At 39.6% G+C, this 23,527-nt stretch overlaps 3 protein-coding genes across 10 annotated transcripts in view; 2 read left to right on the top strand and 1 right to left on the bottom strand.

Annotated features, from left to right (window-relative positions):
• The first annotated feature begins 3,024 nt into the window (after nucleotides 1-3,024).
• On the top strand, nucleotides 3,025-5,930 carry LOC132077081 (14 kDa phosphohistidine phosphatase-like). Its single transcript, XM_059478539.1, has 3 exons — nucleotides 3,025-3,243; nucleotides 4,083-4,207; nucleotides 5,760-5,930. The coding sequence occupies exons 1-3, from the start codon at nucleotides 3,114-3,116 to the stop codon at nucleotides 5,850-5,852; spliced, it is 348 nt and encodes a 115-aa protein (XP_059334522.1). The 5' UTR covers nucleotides 3,025-3,113; the 3' UTR covers nucleotides 5,853-5,930.
• Nucleotides 5,931-10,045: 4,115 nt separating this feature from the next.
• Nucleotides 10,046-11,825, bottom strand: METTL18 (methyltransferase 18, RPL3 N3(tau)-histidine). 7 transcript variants are annotated; one of them, XM_059478788.1, is made up of 3 exons: nucleotides 11,626-11,747; nucleotides 11,415-11,543; nucleotides 10,046-11,325 (listed from the first exon to the last, which is right to left on the bottom strand). In XM_059478788.1, exon 3 carries the CDS (start codon nucleotides 11,199-11,201, stop codon nucleotides 10,161-10,163), a length of 1,041 nt encoding a protein of 346 aa, XP_059334771.1. In that variant the 5' UTR covers nucleotides 11,202-11,325; nucleotides 11,415-11,543; nucleotides 11,626-11,747; the 3' UTR covers nucleotides 10,046-10,160. The 7 variants fall into 7 exon arrangements, with proteins under 7 accessions (XP_059334771.1, XP_059334770.1, XP_059334775.1 ...); XM_059478787.1 differs by having other exon boundaries at nucleotides 11,415-11,548; nucleotides 11,626-11,673; XM_059478792.1 differs by lacking the exons at nucleotides 11,415-11,543; nucleotides 11,626-11,747 and adding an exon at nucleotides 11,774-11,825.
• A 719-nt stretch (nucleotides 11,826-12,544) lies between these two features.
• FIRRM (FIGNL1 interacting regulator of recombination and mitosis) overlaps nucleotides 12,545-23,527 on the top strand; it is a 16,722-nt gene continuing 5,739 nt past the window's right edge. Inside the window, exons 1-15 of one of the 2 annotated variants that reach the window (XM_059478330.1) lie at nucleotides 12,545-12,584; nucleotides 13,292-13,380; nucleotides 14,619-14,723; nucleotides 15,271-15,408; nucleotides 17,186-17,348; nucleotides 17,675-17,759; nucleotides 18,271-18,409; nucleotides 18,858-18,938; nucleotides 19,272-19,336; nucleotides 20,665-20,813; nucleotides 21,301-21,409; nucleotides 21,923-22,109; nucleotides 22,431-22,513; nucleotides 22,893-22,944; nucleotides 23,204-23,293. In XM_059478330.1, the coding sequence (XP_059334313.1) occupies nucleotides 12,548-12,584; nucleotides 13,292-13,380; nucleotides 14,619-14,723; nucleotides 15,271-15,408; nucleotides 17,186-17,348; nucleotides 17,675-17,759; nucleotides 18,271-18,409; nucleotides 18,858-18,938; nucleotides 19,272-19,336; nucleotides 20,665-20,813; nucleotides 21,301-21,409; nucleotides 21,923-22,109; nucleotides 22,431-22,513; nucleotides 22,893-22,944; nucleotides 23,204-23,293 (1,572 nt within the window). In that variant the 5' untranslated portion in view covers nucleotides 12,545-12,547. The remainder of the gene's footprint in view (nucleotides 12,585-13,291; nucleotides 13,381-14,618; nucleotides 14,724-15,270; nucleotides 15,409-17,185; nucleotides 17,349-17,674; nucleotides 17,760-18,270; nucleotides 18,410-18,857; nucleotides 18,939-19,271; nucleotides 19,337-20,664; nucleotides 20,814-21,300; nucleotides 21,410-21,922; nucleotides 22,110-22,430; nucleotides 22,514-22,892; nucleotides 22,945-23,203; nucleotides 23,294-23,527) is intronic. The other variant, XM_059478329.1, reaches the window with a different exon arrangement.

Raw genomic sequence — 23,527 nt, 5'->3', positions numbered from 1 at the left:
AATTCCTTTCAAGTTTAGCTTCTGAGGTATGCCACAAGTATTTCCTTTGCCATCCTCACCACTATTGTTTGTTGCTAGTTCCTTTCGTGCATCATAACTAAAATGGGGCAATAAAAGTTTTCACAGCCACGCAACAGATTTCTGTGCTGGAGGAAATGAAGGAAATCATTCCAGTGAAAAAGAAAAAAGAGATTTTGTGCAAACAAAACAAGTTCCATAAGCTGCGTTAGTACAGGATAAATCAGAACATGAGATGTTAGGGGTGATTGGTAAACAAAGTAACCAACCACAACCAAGCCAGACCTTCCAAGATTACTGGAAACAAACTTAAAACGCTAATCCTACAGGCCTTTAGGGCCAGATAAAGCAAGCTTAAACAACCACCTCAGCTCCACAAGACTCTCTAAGCCTCATTATCCTAACTAGGCACTGATTTTATCACTTTCTCTGCCTGCCTTGAAAATCCCAAACAGCTGAGGCAGGAGCTTGGTTTCTACTTAAAGCCCTTCACACCTTTTCATCCCTCTAAAATTTAGTTAGTAAGGGTTCAACTCCCTAGGGCTCTGGGCATTTTTTTCTTTTTTCCCTTTCCAGATTTGCTGTTGCTCTGTGCAGAAACAAGGTAACTAACGACAGTTTCTGAAATAACAAAATGCTTGAATTTTTTAAATTAACCTTTATCGCAGTGAATAAAGTAGCTCAGGAAGCAGCTATAATTGTACAGTAACCAATAATTGTCTAATTAACCAGCAGTCTAATAACAAAATAGTCTAACTGGCCCCTAATTTAGATTTATCTTTGTAATATCTCTAAATACTAAATTTAGATTATATGTTCTCCTCTGTTTTACTGATGATTTCATTATATTTTAAATTATATAGCATTTGTGTATTTAGAGAAAGTATTCAAGCACTAGTTTTAGATTTTAAAGCTATTGTTGATGGAGAAATTAATTTCAACAATAACTTAAATATTTGTATGCATGAAAAGAATAAAATAGTTTACTTAGAAGTGATCTACAACGTAACAAAATGTAGTTATGTGGAAGTGCCTGATGTTTTGAAGTTTTAAAAAAAATTCTAGTCTTTAAAATCTGAAATTTGCCTGATTTTGGAGTAACCACTTTGTGAAAAATGCGTATTTTGTGATTGGCTTTTCGCAAATATTAAAATGAATATTATATGTGTTGTGTTAGAAAGTTATGCTGTATTAATTCTCTTAAGTAGCGTGTTAAATATAGTTTTAAGTTATAACAAAATTTTAAAATACAAACTATGCTATGTAGGATACTTTTTTTCCTAAAGAAAGGACTTGCAGTGAGATAGCAGCCACAGGACACCTGAATCTTTCAGAGAAAGAGAATTTATTGCTCCATTATCAGAAGAAATAAACTTCTTCCTGCCTCGCTCAGCTCTGAAGACGCCGTCAGGATTAAGAGGAAGAAGCTGACACTGCCCAGACAGAATCCTGTGTTTGAATGGAATTTATGCATCGTGTATGAGGTGTATGAATATGCAACAGGCTGTTGCTTTTAAGGGTTAATCCTCTGTTAACGTGGGTCCTTTTTCGGGCTTATTTTGCCCAGAAAAAGGTACCTGGACATCCATAACGCTTTGTTTCTACTGTCTCATATTGTCCTAATTCAAATTGTCCAAATTATTATTACTCTAACTGTATTACTATTTTTATAACCATTTTATTACTTGTAAACTTTTAAAATTTTGAAAATAAGTGATTGGCGTTTTTCACAAGTTCATGCAAAATATTTCATTTCTCTGCTTTTTGGTGCATTGATGATCACAGAGGAGCTCAGGTAAAAGCAGAGTTTTATTGCCATGAGGGGTTTTGTCAGGTGGAGACGCTGAGGCTCAGATGACCCCAGTCCCAGGTCAGAAGTTAAAAATATTAATTATATTAGTTTAATGGTTCTCTTGACTTGGGGATTTGTTGTCAGACTCTGTAACAGAAGCACCTTAGTGTTTTATTGAAACCAGAGAAATGGCCATTTACTTCTTTTTAGGCAGATGCTGTGCTGCTATTTTTAAAGCTGGATGTGGTGTGAAAAACACCAATCACTTGCTTTTAAAATTTTAAAAGTTTAATAGTATTAAAATGGTTATAAAAATACTAATACAGTTAGAGTAATAATAATTTGGACAATTTGAATTAGGACAATATGAGACAATAGAAAGCTACAGACGTCCGGGTACCTCTTTCTGGGAAAAATAAGCCTGAAAAAGGACCCACGTTAACAGAGGATTAATCCTTAAAAACAATAACCTGTTGCATATTCATACACCTCATCCATGATGCATAAATTCCATTCAAACACAGGATTCTGCCTGGTCAGTGTCATCTTCTTCCTCTGAATCCTAACATCGCCTTTAAGGCAGGAAGAAGTTCATTTCTTCTGATAATGGACCAATAAATTCTTTTTCTCTAAGATTTAGGTGTCCTGTGGCTGCTATCTCACTGCGAGTCCTTTCTTTAAAGAAAGTATCCTACATAGCATAGTTTCTATTTTAACATTTTGTCATAACCTAAAACTGTATTTAACACACTGCTTAAGAGAATTAATACAGCATTACTTCCTAACACAACGCATATAATATTCATTTTAATATTTGCAAAAAGCCAATCATAAAATACATGCATTTTCACAAGGAGCATCAGGTAAAAGCGGAGTTTTATTGCCATGAGGGGTTTTGTCAGGTGGAGACGCTGAGGCTCAGATGACCTCAGTCTCAGGTTAAAATATTAATTATATTGCTTTAATGCTTCTCTTGACTTGGGGATTTGTTGTCAGACGGTAACAGAACCATCTTGGCGTTTCATTGAAAACAGAGAAATAGTAATTTATTTCTTTTTAGGCAGATGCTGCGCTGCTATTTTTAAGGTTGTATGTGGCTACACAAAAGTGATCTGCAGAAGCGCAACTTTGCAATTTGACATAACGATGGAACTCGGCTCGTTTTTGTCGGCGGGCACCTGAAGGCGCCCACAGCCGCTGCCGCCCGTCCCCTCAGGGTGGGCCGCCCACAGCCCGTCCCGCCTCACGGCCGCCATGGCGCCCGCCCCGCCCCGCGCCTTCCCGCCCTCACGGCGGCAGCGCCATGGCGGCCGTGCGGGACGTGGAGATCGACCCTGAGGGCACCTTCAAGTACATCCTGGTGCGCCTGCAGCGCCCGGGAGGCGGCGAGCAGCGGGACATCGTCCGCGGCACCAAGGCGGCCGAGTTCCACAGTGCGTGACAGCCCGCGGGGCCGGGCGGGCAGCGGCCGCAGCGGGGCCCCAGCGGCGGTGGGACGCGGCCGCCGGACCCCGGCGGGTCTGAGGCGGAGGGGGAGCCCTGCCCTAAACAGCTCAAAAGTCCCCTTTTCTCCACTTTCTGCGTCCCCTGGGTGATGGGAAAATTTGGGGCTATATATCTGTCATGTGCTGTTTTGGAGCCCATTTGAAGGGAATGAGGAGGTGTCTTTGCAAACCGCGGGCCTGAGGGTAGATAAGGGCAAATACTGAGAGGTGAAAAAAGCAATGGAGGGGGAACCATAAATTCCCATGGAATTCCACTCATTGACACAGACTTGCTCAAGACTGTGTTAAATCCCTGGATGTGCAGAAAAAGAACAGAGACAAAAGGAGAAAGAAAAAAGGTGGGAGGTACACATTAGAAATGGGGTCTGTTAGGTGGCTGGGGAAGTCTGTACCTTTAAAGGGAAAGAGAGAAGAGAAAAAGTGATAATAAAAAGGAGATTGTGTCTTCTAACAATTTGAGAGACCCCACGGGAAGTGCCCATGACCTCTCCCTTCATTCAAATAAAGTTACAGGATTCCTCTGTATCCTTTGTGAACATAAACCTCTGGTATTAGTGGATTAATTTTCCTGACAAAATCACCTTACTTTTGGAGAACAATATACTTACTAAATAACAAACTAAACGGCTTTAACTGCAGCTTTTCTGTGCCTCTGAAGAGAAACCTCCCTGCCTCATAGGTGAAATAAGAAAGTAGCCAAAAATGAGTTCTAGACTATGTAATGCCTAGTTCCTGTTCTAATGTCTCTCACCATTCTTCTTGTGCAGATCATATATTTGAAAAAGTAAATCCTGAGATGGAAAAGCTGGGATATGAATGTAAATGCCTTGGAGGAGGGAAAATTGAACATAACAGCAAAGACAAGAAAATCAGGGTATTTGGGCTCTCAACAGTAAGTGCATCTCTCATTTTCCTTCAAATGCTTCTGTCTCTGATGCTGTGTGATTTTTAGTTAATAGCATGATGAGTGTTGGCAATTTACATCACATTTCAAACATTAGCTGGAAAAATTACCTGGCTCACTTGTGAGTTAAATTAGAAAAACCATGGTTTTAAGGCAGGAGAGCTGTATTATTAATCTAGCTGCCAAATTAAGTGTTAGAGGCAGTGGTCAACTCTTGCAGTCTGAGATACAGACTTTATCCTCTGCTGTTGGTGCCTTGATGCTCACAGAGGAGCATCAGGTAAAAGCAGAATTTTGTTGCCATCAGGGCTTCTGTCAGGTGGAGACCCTGAGGCTCAGATCACCTCAGTCCCAGGTCAGAAGTTAAAATATTAATTTTATTGGTTTAATGCTTCTTTTGACTTGAAGGTTTGGTGTCAGACTCTAAAACAGAAGTACCTTGGTGTTTTATTGAAACCAGAGAAATAGTTACTAACTTCTTCTGGAGCTGTGCTGCTATTTTTAAGGCTGGATGAGGTCTTCAAAGTGGTTGCCAAGGCAAGAGTGAGCCATGGATCTGTTGCTTTCCAACTGACATAACTGTATTATCTGTTATTTTTGAAAAGCTTGCATTTCATAATGCATCAACTTTGACCTTTTCAGTTTAAATGCTTGTTTATTTAAGCTGTTCCTCTTTGGGGCTGTCACTGATGAATAAGAGTATGTTTTGTTTGATAATACAACCTTGGACTCTTTTTTTCAGTATTCTAAGTAAACTTTCATGTGAAATGTTATGGGGGAAAAACAACCTGTAAATCAGAGATTTCTATCTGTGTACTGCACTGTTGTTATGTGTAGTTCTGAAATAAGAAATCAAGATAACTCTGATCATGTAAGACAATAATGGAAAAGCCACTTTCACCACAACTGCCTTAAATTTCAGTGAAACAGTAACACTGTGACCAGTGATTTTTAAATCTTAAATTTTAGATTTTAAAATCTAAAATCTAAAGGGCTAAAAACCACATGGGCCATCTGACCTTACCTGGGAGTTGCAATGGCTGAAGAGCACAGATACTTAAAATTGTGCTATTATCAGCTGAGGCAGGATGGGAAATAAATAAAACATGAAGGCTGTGATTTCTTTAGTGGCCAGAGTAGTGCTCAAATGCTCACACTTGTTTGCTTATTCCCTTTCCCTTCAGCTGAGCCAAATCAGTTGTTTGTATGCTCACACATCAAAGTGGGTCAATGCAATCTCTGTGGTTTAAAGCAACATTCCATAAATACAGTGCCTGATGGGTTGGGAACATTTTAAAGCAAACTTTCTGCTGGAGAAATTGTGTAAAAAATGCATTTTATATGTGACTCTATCTCATTTATTTTCTGGAACTTCAGTTTGGGGAGGAGGGAAGTGGAGAGGATAATAGAAAAATAAAACATAATACTACAAGAGTATCTATTTTACAACTTTTGATTTGCATGTGAACAATTTTGTGCTGATAAGAACTGAATGGTTCTGAAGACTTAATGTCCATGTGCAATTTGTTCTGTCTTGCAGGGCTATGGAAAAGCAGATCACTCAGTCACTGTAGAGATACTGAAGAAAGAATATACAGATTATGAAATTACATGGTCAGATGACAAGAAATAAACTTGTGAGCACAATGAGCAGTTCCAACCTGGTAACTGTGAGCTGCACTTTGATAAATAAAATTGAATGTGTGCTCTATGTGTGTAACCATCAATCTGGAGTGAGTGGACTCTGCCATAGTTTGTAATATAATCCTCAGATGTATCTTATTTTTTAGATCATTGTGCAGAATCTGGAGTTCTAACCCTTTTTCCTGACCTTTTGATGTTCCCTTTAGTTAAACACCCCCACACCACCTTACCTCTAATTTGTTTTCATCCAGTCCCATTTCACTGATCTATTGTAGGATACTTCAAACACCACTGGGCCAAACCTGTTCACTGGTCTTCAGTGTTTTCAATTTGTTTTTCTATTACTCTTTAGGCTTTTCACCTTTCTTACCCACTATCCTAATTTTTAAAAAAAATTGTTGTGGAGGGTGCAGTTGACTGTTACAGTTCTTCAATGATCCAAATCTTTGATTTACTCAATGATTTTAAAATCTAGTATTCTGCAGAAGTAATAGTCAAAATATTTGATTTTCCTGTAAGAACCTTCCCTAGAGCAGACTGGTGGCAATGTAAAACTTCTGCTTCTTTCATTCTGATTCCCCTGGACTGCTTTGATTTGTGTGAATTTAATAATGCTTTTTTCTTTTTATTTTCTTAGCAGTAATTATTTCAAACTACCTCCTCAGTACACCTAGACAAGTGCCTGAATTAGCAAACATCACCCTCTTGTTGTGACAGGATGTTGCCTTTTGTTTGTTGTAAATTTACTTGTTAGTTTTCAGGCTTTTTGTTTCATGATACTTTTCATTTAATTCGTGGATTTATTGACTTGCTGTCTTGAAGGCTTGCTGACTTGCAGAGGTAATTCTGGATGATGATATATTCTAGATGACTGGTATATTCTTCCCTTTTCTGTGGTTCCTACTTGCACTTACCCAGCAGTATCTGGTGGTAGAGGGAAGCCTTTTCTTTTCAGCATGCAAGTGATTCTAACAGTACAAACCAGGAAATCTGAGACACTTCAGGCCAGTTTCTATCACCAAAAATCCTGCTGTTACTCCCCCTCTTACAGCTGTGATCCTTCTGTGCTTTTGTTTCAGTTGTGGAGAGGAATTTTCTGTTCTCATCCTCAAACCTTTCAGTCCAGTCCTCACCAGAGGAGTTCCAGGGTCTCCACCCCAATAATCTCAGAGGAGAATGTCCTAAACCTGGTGCTCCAGGTCTCTTGGTTGGCACCACATTCCCTCACTTGCAGCCTGGATTTTCCCCTCCACCATCCTTGCCTCCTTTTCCATCTGCTCTTTTTGCTTCTCTTTGAGTTCCTGGTTGTCTGGCTGCACTTCAAATACTGTGGTAATGATGACAGGATTGATTTTACTTAACAAGATTTTGATTTCAGTGCCTTAGAACCAAGAATAGCACACAAATCAGTAACCTGCAAATTGGGCACTTCCCAGTTCCATGATCAAGGGCTTTTTTTCCCCTAAGCTTTAGTAAAACAACTGTAGCTGCCAGTATACAGACTTGAGTTTTAAATAGCCTCATTTCCCAAAACTGGCAAATAGTCTTCAGATGGAAGTCATCAGTTAGGGATAATTGTGTTAAAACAAACAAGCCTTTCAATTTAGTTTCCTGAGGTATTTAATGACTGATTTTAATCTTTGTCTCTACAATAGTTACAGGAAAGACATAACTTACATTGGATTTATTATTGTAATGACGTGTTCAAAATGTGAGGGGAGGAAAAACAGTGATGATTTGGAGTGAGCTGATCAAAACTGAGTTACCAGCTGATCTCTACCTTTTATTTCTTCATAGATTTTAATGTGTCATTAAAAAAAAATACTTTGAGGGACCTCCCAGTTCAGTTATTTTTTTAGTGCAATGTCATTTGGGGCAATTTAATTTCCTTGGTCATTAAGTAATACATACAAGTGTTACAAAGGAATGAAAAGTTTATTTTCTTCTATTCCAGTTTGTGAAGAGGAGCAGGACTCTGGTTACTAGGGTGGTGAGGATTTCTCAGATAGTGGCAGCCTTAACATAAATAAGGGAAATTAGTATTATTTGAAGTTAAAACATCAACAACCTACAAAACTAAGTGTTGAATTCTGTTTCCTCTCAGCATGTACCTGCTGAATTCTAACAACACAACTCATCTCAGATATGGAAATCCCAATGCTAATTGTGCTGATTTCACCTGAGAAAAAGCATCTTCCATTTTCTAATCAGATTCTGAAATTGGAAGCTAATTATATTGTGTGGGGGTTATTTGTTTTGCAGGTGTGCAGTCACAATAAGATTGTGGCTCTGCCATTCTTCCCTTGAAGTCCTAAAAATTCTGATTCTGTATTTGCACAAAACCAGCTGTGTTTGAGCCAAATACTGAGTGAAGGCACAGTAATTAAACCAAATACGGTGAGTTTGATAGTGGAATATTATCAAGAGGAGATATTATACAAGATTTTAAGTACTTTCTTAATTTATTCATCCAAAATTATATGAGATTCTTGTTCCTAACCATATTCTTTGTAATATTTTTTATTACTTGAAGTATGGTTCTCTGGAACTGCACTAGACTAGCAGGTGTAGAACAACCTATTCAGTGCAAGCCATGATTTATCTAAGAATTGAGTTTTAAAAATGACAAATGGTAACCCATTTGTTTCCAGCATCTGTTTTGGCAGAAAAAAGAATAAAAAGAGCTGTTAACAGTACCTTCTTGATTTGCCAAACCTAAAACTTTTTTTGTTCCTCAGTCTGTAGTCAGCAGTTATCATCACTAAGTTTCAGAGTTGATGCAGAAAAATTCCAAAGCACTGTGGCAGTCATGGCAAAACTGACTTTGTTCTTCCCTCTCCTATCCTGAGAGGCTAAATCCAGTAGTTTCCAAAGCATCCCTTCAAAATACCCTGAAACAGTAGTGAAGGCTCTTCTGTGAAGTACAGGAAATCCTTTACAACTCTCTCTTAATAGCAGCAGGTTCAAAACAGGAACCTTGGGATTGACTTTGGGCCCCTTCAGTGATGGAAATGTGATGGCATAATTAAAGTGATTTAGATCACTGCTGTGCTAAGTTCCTTTCCATCCTCTCAGACTGTTTCCTTCTGCTCTACACTGAAGATCCTTGCATCCAGTTCACAGCAGTGGTCACTGCCTCCAAATTTATATTTCTGCAAGGGCACATGATAAAGCAGCTAAGAGCTCTCTGTCTGGTTTTGGCCAGGGCAAAACATGCAGTGGATTTCCTTTTTTTTTTGTTTTGTTTGAATTGCCAGTGGCAGTGAGTGCTCAAGACCGGGTTGTGTAGTTCTTTGGGGCTTTGTCTGCAGTAATTTCTTCAGCAACATCACTGAAGAAATTTCCCATTTCTTCAGCCTAGGGAAGTGCCTTGTATTTGAGGCTTTTCTGAGTGCTTCTGTCCTGCCAAACTGTGAAAAGATTGAAGAGGTGTGGATGGATGTTCAGTAGTACCCCCAGCAAGTTTAGACAAAGGGGAAATTAATTTCTGGAAAAATCATGTTAAAACAGTACAGCAATCTATTAAACTCCTGTAATAGCTTAGTTTATCTCCTTTTCCAATTATCTCTAAAGCTCAGTTCATCATCCTCCAGTATTTCATTTGTAGGCATGTTGGTTGGTAGAAGGAACTTACCTTGTGTAGAATATTCTTTCAAGTCAGCTTCTAAACCAGCATGGCTTTTTCTAATTCCTTGCTGAAATTTTCTTAGCCTATGACAGAATCTAAATACAAAAATTTACAGACTACACTAGTTAACATTGTTACACTCTTTAAAGGGCTTGAATAAGTTATGTGTGCATTGCACATGGAAATATTACATGGATTTCTGAGATCCCCACGAGTGATAAATACAATCACAACTCCCTCTGCTGGCAAAGCAGCAGAGCTCAGAGGAGTGTGGTCCCTGCCTGAATCTGGCTGCAGATTGAGAAAAGCCTCTTGCACTAATTTTGGATGCTAAATTTACCTCATTCAGCCACAATATGTCATGTATGTCATTCCTGTGATGTACAGTTCTGCTGCTGACAGAGAATGTGAAAGCCTGGCTGGAGACAATGACTTGCTTAATCTTATGTATAAATTAATTATCATAAACAGATGCTGCTTTAAACAGAACTCTATGCAGAGTTAACACCAGAAAGGTCTCTCACTTCTAGTCAAACACCAGAATTTGTCAGACATTTCCACAACCACCATCCTTAATTTGTTAAACCAGAATAGCAGAGGAAAAAGCAAAGAGAGACATGAGGGTTAAAACATTTTTGAGTTATTTTTTGGAAGATCATTAGTTTAATTTTAACAGGAATTTTTAAAGGCAATTTCCATAATGCATCTCTGCAGACCCTGATCAATTGTTTTAACCAAACTGGTTCTAAACACATTTTTATCTTCAATGAACTTCTCAAAGAGAGAGACACCACCACCAACCCCAAAATAATGCACTTTGCTTGCCAAATACACACGGCCATTTGCATCCAGGAGCTGAGCCAGTGTGTCATGCAAAGCACTGTAGTAGTCAGGGTTGTAGATGGTCTCAGAGGTGAGAATTACATCATACTTCAAACAGGGTTTGCTGTTTGACAGGAGCTGGCTGACTTGAGACCACTCTCCAGAAAAAAATCTGCATCTGCTGAGCACATCAGGTGAGCTCTCTGCTTTCTTGGGCCTCTTTGAAGGAGGATTGCTGGCTTTTCTGTCCTTCCCACTCCTGCCTTCACTGATACAGTTGGCCACCACGTTAGGCAAGGTTATTTCATCAATCACTGTGCTGTTGTAGTCCTGAAAATGGACTCTGGCAGCTTCACCCTGTAAAGCAACAATTCCCAACAATCCAGCCCCACAGCCAAGATCCAGTACAGTCTTGTTGGTAAATTCTATCTCAGCCTCAGTCAAGTAGTCCATGAGATCAAAGGTGCATTCCCAGATTTTCAGCCCTCCTTCATAGACTCCTGGGATGAGATCAGAGTGAGAAGAAACACTTTTGGACACAATGCCTTCGCTGTCAGCATCACCTGAACACGTCCTTTCCACCACAGACAGCTTTACATGAGACAGGCCCAATACTGTTTCCATGACTTTATTTTCCAATACTTTGTTGAGGTCTTGGGGAATGCTGTGCTCCTTGGCAGCTTTAACACAGAGGTTTTTCTTCAAAGCTGCCTCATCCTGGTGCTTAGCAGCGGCCAGCTTTGGGCTGGGCTTTGCTGCAAGATCAGCATTTTCCCTGCTCTTATGTGTAGATTCCTGCTTCTGTTCTGGAGAGCACAGCAGCAAGAAGTGAGCATCTGCCTCGCTGTTCTCATTTTCATCAACAGCAAAATTAAACTGAAAATCCATTTTCAGGAATTACGATTTTTAAAAGCTTAATTTATTACAGCCAAGCTTTTATGTAGGTATTGTTGCAGGACAGAGTATTTCACCGGTGCAGTATCAGACGTCTTGCCAAGAGCCAGGTGAACTGCTGCTGGAAATAAGAGTAAATAGTTTTATGTATCATTAATATCAGCACAAATCTATTTTGTCTAGTTGTAGCATCCTGATTTTCATTACCAGGCTTCCCTGGAAAGCGGTGGAGTCTCCCTTTCTGGAAACATTCCAAATCCACCCGGATGCATCAGGGACGCTGCCTTGGCAGGGCGGTTGGACCGGCTGATCTCCAGGGCTCCCGTTCAACCCTAACTATTCTGGAATTTTAAAAACGGCTCTCTAACCACTTAATTTTATTAAAACACAGCGTCACAGCTGACCCCATCCCACATACCGGGCAAGGGAATTAGGACAGCTGCCAGCTCGCGTTTCAGACTCCGCGTTTCAAAGGGCGCAAACCGCTCGGAGAGGCCCCGCAGGCCGGGCTGGGGGCTCCGGGAGCGTTTCCCACCCCGCTTTCCTCGCGCCGTGCCCGCACCCACCCGCGGCCGCCGCTCTCTCCGGGCCATGCTCCGCCATCCCCGCCGCTCCCTCACGGAGCCGCTTCCGCTTCCTCGGGCGGGCGCGGGGCGTTGTGGGAGCGCGGGCGCCGCTCCCGCCGCTGCCCCGCGCTGAGGGGAGCGCGGCCGCCGCCATGTCCCAGGCGGACCCCGAGCAGCTCCTGCGGGAGCTGGACGGCTGGGACTGGGAGCTGTGCCGCCGGGAGCTGCCCGCCGTGCTGCCCCGGCTCCTGATATCCTTCCCAGCAGGGCTCGGGGTGGCTGTGGGAAAGGCACACGAGTGGTGTTTGTTGGGGGGTGTTTGCTTCCTTCGGAGTTCCACGGTTCGAGAATGTGTGTGAGGGAGAGCGGTGGGACCTTTGTGAGGGGCTGGGTGCCGGGAGTTTCGCTGGAGACGGGTACAGCCTTTCCCTGGAATAAAAAATTTATAGAGTCTAGAACATCGCGTGTGGTTCATTTAGCACTGTAGGTAATCCCCGACACACCTCTCACCTATCCTCCCAAAAACAAAAGAAAGCCAACTCCCTAAAAAAACCCAAACCGAAAAAAAACCCAACAAAACCAATCCCTCAAGACTTACTCTCTAATACATTTTGGAAATACTTTGTTGATCCTGTGGATACTCCGGGCTGTCAGCCTGCGTTGGTTGTGGAGCATCCCCAGCAATTTCAGTAGAAGTCGCTGTGGCTTCTGCAGATGCTTTAAAGTTAGCCTTTATAGCAGAATAAGTTTGATTTTCTTTAACGTTTTTACTCAATGTATGCAGAGTCTGAGGACTGGACTGAGCATATTCGTAAGTAATGGCTAAGAAATGCCTCTTCCTGTGGAGCCCTGTATTGCAATTGCATTAAAATTAAAATCGCTGCAGTGCTTAAAATGCTTCTGCTACAACTTTTCGGAGCCTTCAGCAATCCTGCTAGACCTTGTATATTCCACTAACTGCACATTGAATAAGCTTTATAAATGCCCCTATAGAAACTCTGCATCTAAGGCTGCTTTTTCCTTTCTGCCACTTCTGATCTTTAAATACACAAAAAAAGTGTTTCTTATCTAGTGTTTTATTGTCTTTCGGGCTGTTATCTTCCCGGTGACAAAGCTAATAGTTTAAAGAAAATTAGGCTTATTTGTAACCGTTTATGAGTGTTGCTAAAATTGTTACATTGCATATTATGTTGCATTATAAAACTTGCTACTGTTTGCAGTTTGGAATGTGGCAAATTGTGGATCTGCAGGCTTGGCAGTCGTGCTCAGCCTTCAGCTAAGTTTAGTCAGGTGTGCTGCTTTTTTTGATGGGTTTGTGCATGTTGGAGCTATTACAGTTCCTTGATTTTTCAGGTCATGTATGTGTGTTTTCATGCATTTCAGATAAGGCAAATGTTCTGTTGCCTGTCTCAAAATCAAGTACCTGTTTTGTTTTTTGCTTTCTGCAGTTCTTTATTTCCTCTGGTAGGTTGATGTATATTTCTGAGAGTTACACATTGTAAATGTTTTTCTTTGCAGGTATTTTGAGGATCCTGACTGAAATGTTTTTGCCACATATCAGCCTTGAAGATGTGGAACAAAGTTTTTTCTCAAAAGTATTACCTAAGGTAGGACAGCTTCCATTAACTGTGGAATTTTCTGTCAGTCCAGGTTAGAACCTGCTTAGATTGCAATGATTCTTCTTTGGGGTTGCAAAATATCTATGGGATACAAAAATTGAAATTTACTCATTAAGAGTTTTCACAGTGTTGTGTTGAATTGTTTCTGTGATTGTTCTTGTTCTTTACAATAGGGAGAAAATCAAATATGCAATGTTCTACTTTCTATATTCAGCAATAAACTTGGCTTTTATTTCTTTCTGAAAAAATTGGGCTTTTTGTAAAATTACCAAGGTGGAGAATTTTTAAGTGAGGGAGCTTCTCAGGACAAGTAAACTGAAGAGCTCACCACTCCCATATCACAAATGAATGTTGTGAAATTTGTGAATTAATATAGTGAATAATCTTTTAGACCATACTGACCTCACACGTGTTTTCTTTTTTTAATAAATGGTGGAGAATTTTGTGCCATAGGTGTGTTAAAATCAGTGCTTGCATTTTAAGTGAAGTAAAGAGGTGCCAAATTACTGATTTAAGTTTCAAGACTCAGCTTGTCCATTTTAAGAAGCCAGTAAAAAGCACTTGATTTTCCTTTCTCATATTTTATCTCAAGTAACAAGTTTTTGAAGATTACAAGAATATTGTCTCATAATAGGCATATCCTGAAAAAGGATCACTGTTTATCCTGCATGTGCCTCACTGTCTTTGCAGTCTCAAAAGTAACACTCATCCAAAAACCTCAATTAAAGTAGAAATAAATGTTGTCTGTATGTCACAGACATTTTTAATGTATTCAAAATGTTAATAATCATTTTCAACAAGCAAATATTTTTTCTGAGACAAAATGAAAATATTTTTTAAAATTATGTGGTTTTAACTAAGTAAAAATCTTTGGTATAATAATATATTATATTTAATATACCATATTAAATAATATATAATATTATTTATTATACATTATCTGTATAAATTAAATATATTATTAATGAATAATATATAAGACAGCTAAAATGTCTTCTGTCTATAATATATACATAAAAATGGTTTTTACTTCTTGTTATATCATGCTTTATGACTGAAATGCTGCAAAGTGTTTTCTGCTGTGAGTTCTCTCTGTGCCTCCATGCCAAGGCAGCAAGCAGGTATACAATAGTGTTATTATTTGTTATTAATTGTTTAATCTTATTATTTATTATTTTGTGTACCTTTGTAAGTAAAATGTTTCATTTTTTGTTGTGTTTTCCCAGACTCTACAGTTCTTTGATAACTTGATGTGTGAATTATGCAGCAAGGCCAAAGGACTGACCAGCCAGAGTACAGAGTTATGCAGTACTGTGAGGAATCTGCTCCAGGCAAGTCCCATCTCATAAGCTGTCAAAATAATGTTTACATCACTCTTTGCTTTTACCTAAACTGCTAAATTACTAATTACTAAAAAGGTTTTAAGATGTTTTTGGTGGTTAAAATGTGATTTAATCTTCCTTTGTATTTGAAGTTCAGTTAACATTTTGTGAATGTTGTGATTTGATTACATCTAGCATGTGATGCTAATAATAATTTTAAAAAATCATCTCAAATTCTGCTCCAAGTCCCTCCTGCAGATGGAATGTGACTCCCCATATTTAAAGAGTGAACCTGGCACCCGTTTATACAAATGTCACTTCATTCTGAATTTTAAAATTCAGAATAATAGTGAAAGAAACAGGAGTTTTCATGAAGAGTACGGTATGGAGAAAAGGGTACGGAGAAAAGCTCTGGAGCTTCATTCATCTTTAACAAACTTATTTATACAAATAGCAGTGAGCTTTAAGTGCCATAAAGCCCAGGTGTATTTCAGCTCAGAAGAGATGCTTTTGGAGGCATTGCAGGAGTGTTGATGTTGTTCAGTGTTGATCCCAGACGGTGGTGCAGCTGCTGGAGACGCTGACGGGCTGCGTGCGCTCGCTGTGCTCGGTGCAGGAGCTGTCCCTGCGCGGCATCCGCTCCCTGCCCTCCTCCCTGCTCTGCGTGGTCAAAAGCACCTTCACTCACTGCAAGGTAGGGCTCTGCTGGCAGCACAGGAATCCTGCTGCTCCTTGGCTTTTGGGAATGTAGGAATGGAAGAATCCATGTCTGGGTGGCTGTTTGGGTCCAGTCCAGCTAGCTACGGACCCCAGCCCACACCATCTTACATGGACAAAGGGAGAAGACCAGAAGCTCTTCTCCACGTGGGGACAAATGTCCTCAGTTTGTTCCCAGGAGAACCACCAGATGGAAAGGACCCACAGGGAAAAAAGAGGCCAGGCCAGCTGTCTCTAAGGGGTTTTAAGGGCTGGGAAAGGGGGCTGGAGGAGAGGGACTACAGCCAGTGGGACACAAGTGAGGAGGGGCAATGGGAGGTGTAAATCAGGGAGAGACCACCACACTGATGCTTGGGGGCCCATGGAAGACCATGTGGTGATAGGATACAAACAGCCAGTGCAAACAACTTAATAACTATTTAGTGCAATACAACAGGGGAACGCTTCAGAAGATGATCTTATTTTGAAATCATGCTGTTGTTGAAGTATAGTTGTAAGGTGACTCCAATGTGGGGAATAATGTGCTCTGACTCCATGATTCAGAAGGTTGAACAATTGTTTTTTTAAGGTATACTATATTCTCCTAATACTATGCTATATTGCATATTAAAGAGATACTATACTAAGGAATATAATTATGATAGTTTTGATATAGTTATCAAAAGAGATACTAAAGGAAAACCTGTGATTGTCTGAAACAATCAGGACACAGCTTTGACCCAATTGGCCAAGGAATCAAAACAACTTTCACTGGTGTCCAATTAACAAATCACTTTGGGTAAATAATCTCCATAACACATTCTACATGTGCCAAACAGGAGCAGTGAGTAGAGATAAGAATTGTTTTCTCTTCTTGTCTGAGGTTCTTAATGCCTTTCCCAGGAAAAATCCTGGGAGAATTACATCTCTCTCTGTTCATCTCTCTGTGTTCTCTGTGAATACCACATTAAAGTATTATTCTTTTAATTTTAGTTGTTAAGTTGTTTTCAGACTGCACTGAGTGCACAGGTACAGAGATGATTTTTCATCTGTCTGCCCAGCAAATCTGACCTGCTGGTGAGAAGCTCACACTGGGCTGTTTCCATCCTTTGCATCAGTGCTAACTGAACATTCTGCTCATGAGCAGAGTGCTCTGAGGCATCTGTGCAGTGATGGCTACAATATTTACAGAGCTACAAATGGCAAGTTCCAGAGTGGATTGAAAGCTGAGATTAGCAGGTTTATGTTGGTTACAGTGAGCACTGTGTATCAGTTTCAGATATGGACTGATCTGGATTTTCAGGTGCAACAGTAATTCCCTCCAAGCATTGAAAATAATACAAGATTAGGACCCGCTAACTTCTGGTTGCCTTTCATTTTAATATTTTTAATACTTCTTTCTTATGGGAACATTTACATCAGTTTTCCATGTCAGGACACAAACTCAGGTGCCATATCTTTATATGGTAATTCTAATATGAAGGTGTTGGGAAATCTTTGGAATGCTACTTCCTTTGCTGCTGACATTGTCAAAAATTTGGTTCAAAAATATGGAGGCCTGATCCAGCCAGACCTCATTAGTTTCCCACAAGCTGCAGGTGAACATATTTTACATTGAGTGCTCAAGGGCTGTGTATTGAGTTAAAGTAGGTACATCTGTGCCTTGTTCTTTTTCTCCAGAGAAATGTATGGCAAAGCTCTTGATGCTTTCTGCATGTGAAAAATCAGGCTGTGAGTCCTGAGCTGTTTTACAAACCTCTTCCTCCCCATTTCAGGACAGTGAATCAGTGTACTATGGACACCTGCACTTAATTTCTGACCTCCTCCAATCCATGTTCAAGGAAACTTACTCCCTTCAGAAACAGCTGATGGAACTGGTTGATCTGATTTCCATAGACTCTGCTTCCACTGAAGATGACATCACATATATGGTGTCAGGTATACATGGATTTGATACTTTTTTAGTCTTACTCTGTCCTTTTTTCTTTGGAGAGTATGTTTGAAATTTTAAAACAGGTTCCTGAGTGTTCTCAGTTCCTACTGTCTGGACCAGCTTTTCAGAAAGCAGCATTTTGAACCTGAAATATTTCCATTTTTCTCCTGAAGCTGTAGGAATATTGTGCAGATTTGTAGGACAGGGGCAGCACCTAAACACTGAGCCATTTTCCTAATGTATGTCAGTGTGCTGGTATTCTCTCAGTATTCTTTTGGGATTGCTGTGAACTCATAAATCTGATTTAACTCTGTTGCTGTTATTTCCTTAGTAATCCACACTGTGCTGGAGATCTGCTCTGTCATTTCCAATATGGACCATGCTCTTCATGCCAATACATGGAAGTTCATCATCAAGTATGTAGCTAAACTCTTTGGGTTTTATTGTGGTGTAGTTTTAAATAATGAATCAATCAATTGCTTTGTGCTCAGAGGTTCTAATAAAATTAAAATGAGAGAATTTAATGCAGCTAGTAAGGAAATTTAGCTAGGAGCACTGCCAGTGAAAGTAGGTAGGAATGGGTATGAAAAGTTATAGAAACTTGATTTTCTGGAATTAAATGCACAAGAAAATTTGCAACACTGTTGTCTGAGTGATGACATGAAGAGGTCTGACCTGCAGTTCTGTTGATGTTTTTACCTTGATTTTGCTCTTTCAAACTTCCATCCTGACTCTGCCCTGGGTTTCAGTCATGGCCATGGAGAAGGTTGTTCTCTGAGTTTCTGCTTTCAGTGCTCACAGATATTGCACCAATCACTGCTGTATAAAAGGCTAAATTGAATAATTACTCATTTGGGTTTGTTAGAACTCATTGCATGATCACTTCTGACAGTTAAATACCTGTTTATATATATTCCTGTCATTCAGGCAAAGCCTGAAGCATCACTCCCTGCTGCAGTGCCACCTGAAGCACAGTGACATCCTCAGTGGCCTGTGCAAGGACATTCTTCTTTCTTTTGACTCCTGTTTGCAGCTGGCTGAGCAAATGAAGGTGTCAGAAGTACAGGTGAGTTAAAAAGCTCCCAAAGCTGCCAGTGAACTTGAAGAGGAGAAATTCTTTGTGCTGTATTATTGCTTGGAGTAATTTGGTTTGGGTTTTTGGGGATTTTATTTATTTCATGACAGAATACCTTTGAAAGCACATGAAAATGAGGCCCACAGCTTTGTGTAGATTGAGGATGTTTTAGTGAGACACTAAATTTTCACCATACTAGGTGAGAATTTGTCTTTATTTCCTAAACTGACAATATCCCAAGGTCAGGCAAATCCTTAATATTGCTCTGAAAGTGCTGAAGCATACACACTAAATATTTTTAAAGTTTTCCCCCCTTAGCTGTACAGTCTGTGAAGAATCAAATGTGAAATAGGGTTTGAACACTGTTAGCAAGCTAACTTTTATTTTACTCTCTATTAATTACTCTAAATTAACTTTTAGCACTGCTTCTTTTGGGCAGGAGGGCACTGACTTCAGGCTGTTCCAGAGGACAGTGAAACTGTGCAGGTTCTTTGCTAACTCCCTTGTACACTACACCAAGGTAGGTTTTAATACTTCAGTTCTATGTTAGTATTAAATTTAAGCCTCTGGTCTGCAGATGGAATCATTTTCTACTGTATAATATTTTAATGATTTACAGCTGTCCCATAGGGGCAGTATAATTAACATCCAGGCATAACCTGCTTTAGTTCTTCCACCTGTAAATGCTCACAAGCCTGTGCAGGATTTCTGTTGGGATTTCCCAGAAAAATAAACTGGAACAGGTTGTTTCATGCAGTGGGACTGAGGAGTTGGTAGGAGATGTGCAGTAATTAATGTAATTAATAATGGATTTTATTTTAAAAGTATCACTCAATATTGATGGCTTTTGCAGGAATTTCGTGCCTGCCTCTCTGATTCTTGTTCTCAGTTACATCAGCTCTTTCTTCAGATCTACAGGTATGTGAAGTACAAACAATTGATTATTGATAGTATCTTAATAACATTTCAGTATTACATTCTTAAATTACAAATATTTTGATGTGTAAAAATGCACTTCTCATTCATGTACTGAAAGCTAAAATATTTTTAATAAATTAGGTGGTTTAGTGTTTTATAGTTACCTTAAACCCTATTCTTGATCAATACTGTGCATGTCCCATAATGACAAACAATTAACTTCATAGCAATTATTTATGCAAGATTTATTAACAAATTATTTGTAGAATATGCAGAAAAAAGCCTCTACAACTAAATGCAGGTGTCAGCAGTGCCTTTTGACAGATTGTTTCTACTTTAAGACAAAGTTTGGAAAAATTTGTCCTGGAGAAAGAGGGGATCAGAAATAGTGTCCTGAAATTTTTCATAACTTTATTATTGTGTTAATAATCTTGTGGAATCTCACAGAAGGACTCTGGTTCTCCTGGAAGCAGATACTCTTGTAATGCTACACTTATAAATGTCTGCAAGAGTTTTATCACTTTTCTTTCAAAAAGTTTGGTTGCTGCAGTGGTTGGGAAGCATAAGAGAACCCAGACTTTATACTAATAATTGTTTATTTTATGAAAGGGCTGATTTCTGCCCTTTGTTGGAATTCAAACCAGGCTCTGTGGTGAGATGTGCACCTGAGTTCAGTGCATGTTCCACTGCAAGATGGGGTGGATATTTTTTTTATGAGTTTCTTCTTCTAAGTTTACCTCCCCTTGTAGGTTTTTCCCAAGTGGAAGGTTGTAAACTTTTATTCACTCAGGGAGTAATGAGCAGGATTTTTGAGTAGGAAAGCAGCAGTTTTACAGTTCACTTTATAAGCTGCAAGATTATAAGGTTATTTCATTATCTTTTCCTTTATTCTCATATTGGTAATTTTTTTCTTTTATTGCTCAAGGTGTTTTTTTTCCTCTTCAGAGAAGCTGTGATACCCTTTTAGGGTCATGTGTTAAGTTAGTGCTGTGATATTTATGGCTGTAAAATCATGTATAAAAGTGTTTTCTTGGCTTTTCCCTTTCACTTGACTCTTTGTGATCTGATATGTTTCTTCTGAGAGATGTTATGTATTTTACACACATTTTTCTGTGAGCTTGTAAGGTTTTCTTTAAATGTTTAGTAAAATATTGGATTGTGATGCTTATTTTAAAGGCTGGATGCAGAGTTATAACTCTTGAGCTATAACATTCTAAAATGGGGAGCCTTTTCTGTTTTTTATTTCACAGGAACAAGGAAATAATGAATTTGCCTAAAAATGCTACTGAGAATATTTAACTTTTTTTTTTTTTTCCATTTCCCCTCAGCAAATTTCCTCCCAGTCTTTATGCTCCAGAGATCTTGGAAGTTCATCAAGATGAAATATCCCAGGTTTTTCTTGTGGCTCTGGACCCTCTCATCACCCAGCTCCTTCCCTTTAGTCCTTTCATGGAACAAGTGTTAAGTGAAAATTTAGGTGGGTTGAAAGTGCAATCCCAGCATTGACATTTTGACTTTCTGGACCATAATATTCTGTACTCACTTGCTTGTTTCTGGTTTTTCTGTAAGTGCTGTGATAGAGCTGATGGCCTGCTAATTTGGGTGGATTTTATAACAGATAATTTATGTTGTGGCTGGATTCATCTTTTCCAAAGTACTCATAGCAACTGCACTGTTAATCTGATTAGCAGAAATCCTGTCAATTCTGTTCTTTTACATAATTTCAATCCACATTTGCCACAAACTTTCAAAGATGGATTTTAAGACAGCTTTTTTTCATAAAGTAAATATTTTCTGTGAAAAGTAGCACGCCTGGGAAAATATCAGCTTTTTGTCTCAACAAGCTCTTCTTGATTTCTGCCCTCACCAACATCTCACAATTCTCATAGCTCATCAATTTGCCTCTACACTTGCTTACAAGCCAGCTTACACACTTTTCACACTTGAAACCCAAATTTCTACAGGTCTCCCTCCTGAGCAGCAGCTGCCCCAGTGTCTCCTCCTGCTTACCATAATGGACAAGCTGTCCTCTCAGCCAGAAGAAGTGCAAACTCTCTGGAACACAGGCAAAAGGTACAAAAAAAGGTTTTTATTTTAGTTCTATCACCACAGCAGTCAAACAGGCAAACAAAGGGGCTCAGCTGCTGCAGCTTCCTTTGCAACTGAACTTGGAAAATTGTCACTATGGATTTCCATCCTTGTGCCAAGACTAACAGGATCTGATCATTGCCTCAGGAGTGAAGGATACAGAGACAGAGATGGCTTTGTTTTTTCAGGGAGGGAGTGGTATTTAATGTACTTGTAGGGTAGGAATAAGGCTCTGAATGTAACTAAGTTAAAGTCTCACACTTTTATGCCTGAACCCTCTAATAATCACTTGAACTGGGAAAAGAGGAAGGCAGTCAGCAGCATGAATCTGATGTAAAAGCACTGAAGTTATTGTTATCTTTTCTGGCTGAAGACAAAGATTTTGTAATCCCAATGTTGCTTGCAGGATTTGGAACTCAATATCTGTAATTAAACTGTTCTCTTTTTCTCTTTTTTGTTTTTTTTTTTTTTTTTTTTTTTTTCCTTTCCCCCTTGCAGCCTGTCTTTGTTGTCAGCTCTCTTCCTCAGTTTCCAGCAGTGTTGTGGGGAGCTTTCTCTCCCTGTGTGTTTGCCACAGGTGCTCAGTCCAGGACAGCCAGCAGTTCCCATCAGCCTCTATCACTATGTCTGTGTCCACCTGTGCTCCTTCATTGCTTCCACACTCCCATCACACTTCCCTCAGCTGGTAAGATTGGCTTTTGCTTATCAATTTGCTTATCAAGCTGTTGTGATGCATAGGTGCTGCTTAAAAAGAATGGGTTCTTTCTAATGAAAAGATGCTCAGAGAGAACCATCTCAGAGATGGTTTTGTAGAAATCAGCAGTTGCATGGCTGGAATTCAGTTACACAGCAAATGTCACTTTTGGGAAAAGGGAAAAGAAAGTTTATGAGGACCTCAGTGGTCTTGCCAATTTTTATTCTCTTTCAGAGTAGGGAATGTTATAAAAGTTTAATGTTTTCTTTTCTGTGGTATTCAGGCTGTGGTAATTTTGCTTTTTCTCCTCAGGAGCATGCCCTGCTGGAAGCTGTGCTGGGTTCCAGTATGATCACATCTCTGCTGGCAATGGACTCCTGGTGCTTCCTTGCCAGGTAACATGCTCCTAGTACAGTCAAGCAGGTTTCCCACAGATCCAGTTCATTCTCTTGTACATAATTTGCAGTTTGCTTGAGAGAGATTTTTGTAAGACAGAATTGTCCCAGACTTGGATTATTTTCAGATACAGAACATATTTTGAAAATTAGGAATAGAAATGGCTTAGCCATTTCTATGTTCTTGCAAGCAAGAGGAACACAGCTTCTCTCTTTAATAACTGATTTTTGAAATGGTTGTCTCAATTAAATTGTGTCTCTGCAAATCAAATTTAAATATGTTAGAAGAAATTGCAATTTCTCAGACCAGATTTATGATATTTAGTCTGCAGAAGAATAGGAAGTACAGATTCACAAGCTGCTGTCTCTCATGTTTCAGGTATGGAACAGCTGAGCTCTGTGCTCACCATGTTAATGTGATTGCCCACTTGGTAAGAACCACAGTTTTAAGTTTCTTGAGTGCTACCAGCAAAGATTCAAATGGAGATTTGAATTCTGCAAACTGGCTTAATAATTAGCAGAAGTAGTACAGTGAAAATACAAACCCATATGCCCTGCTTATTTCATTTCCAGTGTAACTGCTATGATCCCACACAGCAGCTCTCAGAATATCCTGCACAGAATTTGTTTGCTCAGTGGTGATTTTTCCCTCAGTGTAATGAGGTGCATTTCTCTTTTACCCCAACGCAGGTAAAGGCTTGGCCCAGTGACTGCTGCCAGGTCCCTGCCCTGGCTGTGCTGCTGAGGAGAATGCTGTTCCTGATGGCTCCAGAGCATCAGGCAAGTTCAGCACCAGCATCTGCTGCTGTCACTAGAAGAGATTTGAATCAGTGCCCTGTGTTCAAATATTCCCTTTCAGTTCTGGACAAGTGACAAGATGTTGAGTGCTCACTTGCTCCACTTGTTATTACTTAGTCTAAGTTATTAGGTCACTAAATTATCATTTATTGTGGGTCCCACTTTGTGCAGGTGTGCTCTTTAAAACAAGAAAAGCACATTGACCTTTCTAAGAGT

Source organism: Ammospiza nelsoni, chromosome 9 (assembly GCF_027579445.1).
Source record: "Ammospiza nelsoni isolate bAmmNel1 chromosome 9, bAmmNel1.pri, whole genome shotgun sequence".
Lineage (NCBI taxonomy): Eukaryota > Metazoa > Chordata > Aves > Passeriformes > Passerellidae > Ammospiza > Ammospiza nelsoni.
The sequence above is the reverse complement of the archived record's forward strand: the minus strand, read 5'-3'. Positions and strand labels throughout refer to the sequence as shown.